Source organism: Epinephelus lanceolatus, chromosome 9, assembly GCF_041903045.1.
Source record: "Epinephelus lanceolatus isolate andai-2023 chromosome 9, ASM4190304v1, whole genome shotgun sequence".
Classification (NCBI taxonomy): domain Eukaryota; kingdom Metazoa; phylum Chordata; class Actinopteri; order Perciformes; family Serranidae; genus Epinephelus; species Epinephelus lanceolatus.
The window spans coordinates 12,966,948-12,970,302 of NC_135742.1; the positions used below are offsets into that span (position 1 = coordinate 12,966,948).

Consider the following 3,355-nt stretch of genomic DNA (forward strand, 5'->3'; position numbering starts at 1 on the left):
GGTGAGCAGCAGCAGTGCCGCGCTCGGGAATCATGTGGTGATCTCATCCCCCAATTCCAACCCCTGATGCTGAGGTCCCATTTTTATAGTCTATAGACCTGGCCGGGGATCAAACCCACGACCTCCCAGTCTCAGGGCGGACATTCTACCGCTAGGCCACTGAGCTGGTTTAGCTTATCTTAGCTTATCATCTTATTGCTTCTCATTTTTATATGATTCTTTTTCTGCTGCAGTCATGCAAACCCTCCGCCATCCTATCACCCCTTAACCTTTACTGATTCATCAGCCTCAACAGCCATCAGCCTCAGAGTCAACAGCCATCACCACCAGTGTCTGGACTGGGGGGATTTATCTTGCTGCTGTTCAGATGTCCATCAATGACGAAAATCTCTCTGGAGTCCAAGCGCCAAAGTCTTCTGTTAAATTTTAATCACCTCTAATAGTCTTTGGTATGTGTTTACTTGTCTTTGAACATTTTTATTGTTGCAATATCTTATTTACTTGTACTTTTTCTATTAAACTTTATCTTAACCTCTTTTATCAGTCTTTCCTGATTGAAGATATTACATAACATATCAATTTTGGTCAGATAACATTGCACAAAATGTAAAACTGTGTTTAAACATAATGAAATTAAGCAACAAAATGTTATCTGTAAATGCTCTTCAGCATAAGAACGTTGTTATTGTTTATTTACTTTATTAATCCCCCTGAGGGGATTATTTACTTTATTAATCCCCCTGAGGGGATTATTTACTTTATTAATCCCCCTGAGTGGGAATTCGATGTTTTCACTCTTGCTTGTCTATTACACACAGGTCTGAAAGACACACACACATGCACAAACAGGACCTATACATGCACAAAGTGGAGAGATGTCAGAGTGAGGGGGCTGCCCTTGGTGAGGCACCCCGAGCAGTTGGGGGGTTCGGTGCCTTGCTCAAGGGCACCTCGGCAGTGCCCAGGAGGTGAACTGGCACCCCTCCAGCCACCAGTCCACGCTCCATATTTTGGTCCGGATGGGGACTCGAACAGGCGACCCTCCGGTTCCCAACCCAAGTCCCTATAGACTGAGCTACTGCCGCCCCAATATTAAGAGCTGTCGATGCTAATTCTCCAAAAAAATTAAAAAGAAGGAGGCAAAATATGTGAAAACTGAAAATCTGCATTAAAACAGATGAATGGAAACTATTTTAACGAATGCATAAAATAATCACAGTCAGCTAGATAACTGCCATCAGGAGGTCATGTAATAATTGCAACAGGACTTGCTGTATGGCTTAACATGTTTGCAGTATTCACTGAAATCATATGGTACTTGAGCATAACTTATCCTCGTTCAGCATGTGTAATATTTTTATATTATTTATATGTGACCTTTCACTGGCATGAACCCATCCTGCCTTTCTTCTGTTTATTTTCTGTAAAGTATTTCATTCCTGTTATGAGCACTCAAACAAACATGAATTCAAAACAAATAGTTTTTCTTCACTTGATTTTATTCTTTCACTCTTTTTCAAACTGTGTTCTATCTTTCCATGAGAAGTTACAGTTGTGCAGAGACGGAACGGACAAGCTGCCGTTCCTAAATAGCCAACAGTACAGAGAAAACACAGCTCTTGTAACACAATTTTCTGTTGCACACAGGTACAATAATAGTAGCTGTTTTACACACTCTGGCATTTGATAATATAGTTTCATAACAGCATACATCCATTTTGAAACAAACAGAATATTATGGAACCATAAGTAATCCATAAGAAGTTGCATTTTTCTACCACCAATCTCAATGAGCATGAGTATTTTCTGTCATTTTCAAGAGCAGGTGACATTAAGTGCACTTGTAGAAGAGCTTGACATAACTTCTGCCGCTGTTCATTTTGCACTCAACTGATTGAAAAGATTTACTGGCGACCAGTTGTTCTGTGCAGGTTCCCTCTTTGTCATCAGAGGTGATCGAGTCTTTGTCCCAGACCTCTACTGTCATCGTGTCGCTGCTGGCTTCAGGGAACGTCAGCTTCTCCCACCAAGTTGGGTTGTCATTGGAGTAAATGACCTTGGTTTGTTTCTTGACGGGGCCAATTTTCACCTGTTAGATCAAATTGGGAAATAGAAATAATCTCATTAAAAATAATCAGATGGAGGATAATTATCCACTTACAAACAAGTCAGGGAAAACGTCCACAAATCGATAAAAGAGACCTGACTGTGCTGTGAACAAAATGGGATACAGTAGTTGTACAAATATTAAGATACTGTTGAATCATGTTTCATGCAAGCGAGTTTTTGGACTTTGGCATGAATCCTATATTTTGTGGTCACAGTATAAAGAATAAGAAGCACACTGCATCAAAAAACAGCATTCCCCATTTTCGGTTTTACATATTTTAAGGATAGCCAACAACTCACCACAACATAGGGATCTGGGTTCAGAAGTCCATCTCCTGTAAGACCGTGGCCACTTGCCACCCAGACTTCCACATCTTTGTCAATACATGATTCAGCTTCGGCCTGGAACGGGAGAATCAGCAACAGGGAGGCAACCACAGCGAGCATCATCTTCATTTTTGTCTCGACACAGAGAGAGAAAAGACTGAAAGCAGTTTCTGTTGAAATGTCCAACAGGCTGGGTGGTTTTATAGAGCCCTACAGAGACACAGGGAGGGGCTTCACACAGGTAACTGTCACGCCCATCTGTGTTTGTTTGTGTGCTTGTGTATATATGTGTATATATGCGATTGCCACCTACATGTGTCAACATTAATGGCAATAAAAAACAAGAAACACTTGATTAGGTCTTTCTGTGACTGGACAGTTCAACCCAACCCACATTTAGTAACATGGGATTTGTCTTCAAAGCTCTGCTGTGTCATCTTCTGACTCTTTGTGGTGCTCTTCTGGCAGCAGGCCAACATTATTATGTCACGTTATTTAGATTAACCGCTGATAGAGCAAAACAGGCAGGTGAAAACAGGAAAAGGTAAACAATGGTGACTAGTGCCCCCTGTGTAATGCTGTCTATGGATATAGTGTCACTGTCTTTTTTGTTTCGGAGATAAAAAGAGAGGACAATAACAAAGCTAAAATGAGATGAATGAATTAATAACCCTGTCCTAGTAATTAAATGTTACTATAATCCAAGCTGTGAATGTATTTTTATTCTTTAATGGATGAAAAAAATGGAAGGGAAAACATGGTGTGGCTCATTTAATGTTCAGCAGAGTTCCTCACACTGTGGGCACTAAACAATTAAAGGCACAAATAGACGGACTGTGTACCAAACTCATTATGTTTAAGGTACTACCAAATTTCAATACCTGAGAGCAAAACTATGGCTTCGGATGCAATGCTGCTG

General features: G+C 40.7%; 1 protein-coding gene across 1 annotated transcript; it reads right to left on the bottom strand.

The window, feature by feature from the left end:
- Positions 1 to 1,478: 1,478 nt before the first annotated feature.
- LOC117252994 (uncharacterized) lies at positions 1,479 to 2,618 on the bottom strand. Its single transcript, XM_033620311.2, has 2 exons — positions 2,410 to 2,618; positions 1,479 to 2,089 (listed from the first exon to the last, which is right to left on the bottom strand). The coding sequence occupies exons 1-2, from the start codon at positions 2,563 to 2,565 to the stop codon at positions 1,832 to 1,834; spliced, it is 414 nt and encodes a 137-aa protein (XP_033476202.1). The 5' UTR covers positions 2,566 to 2,618; the 3' UTR covers positions 1,479 to 1,831.
- Between the last annotated feature and the right edge of the window lie 737 nt (positions 2,619 to 3,355).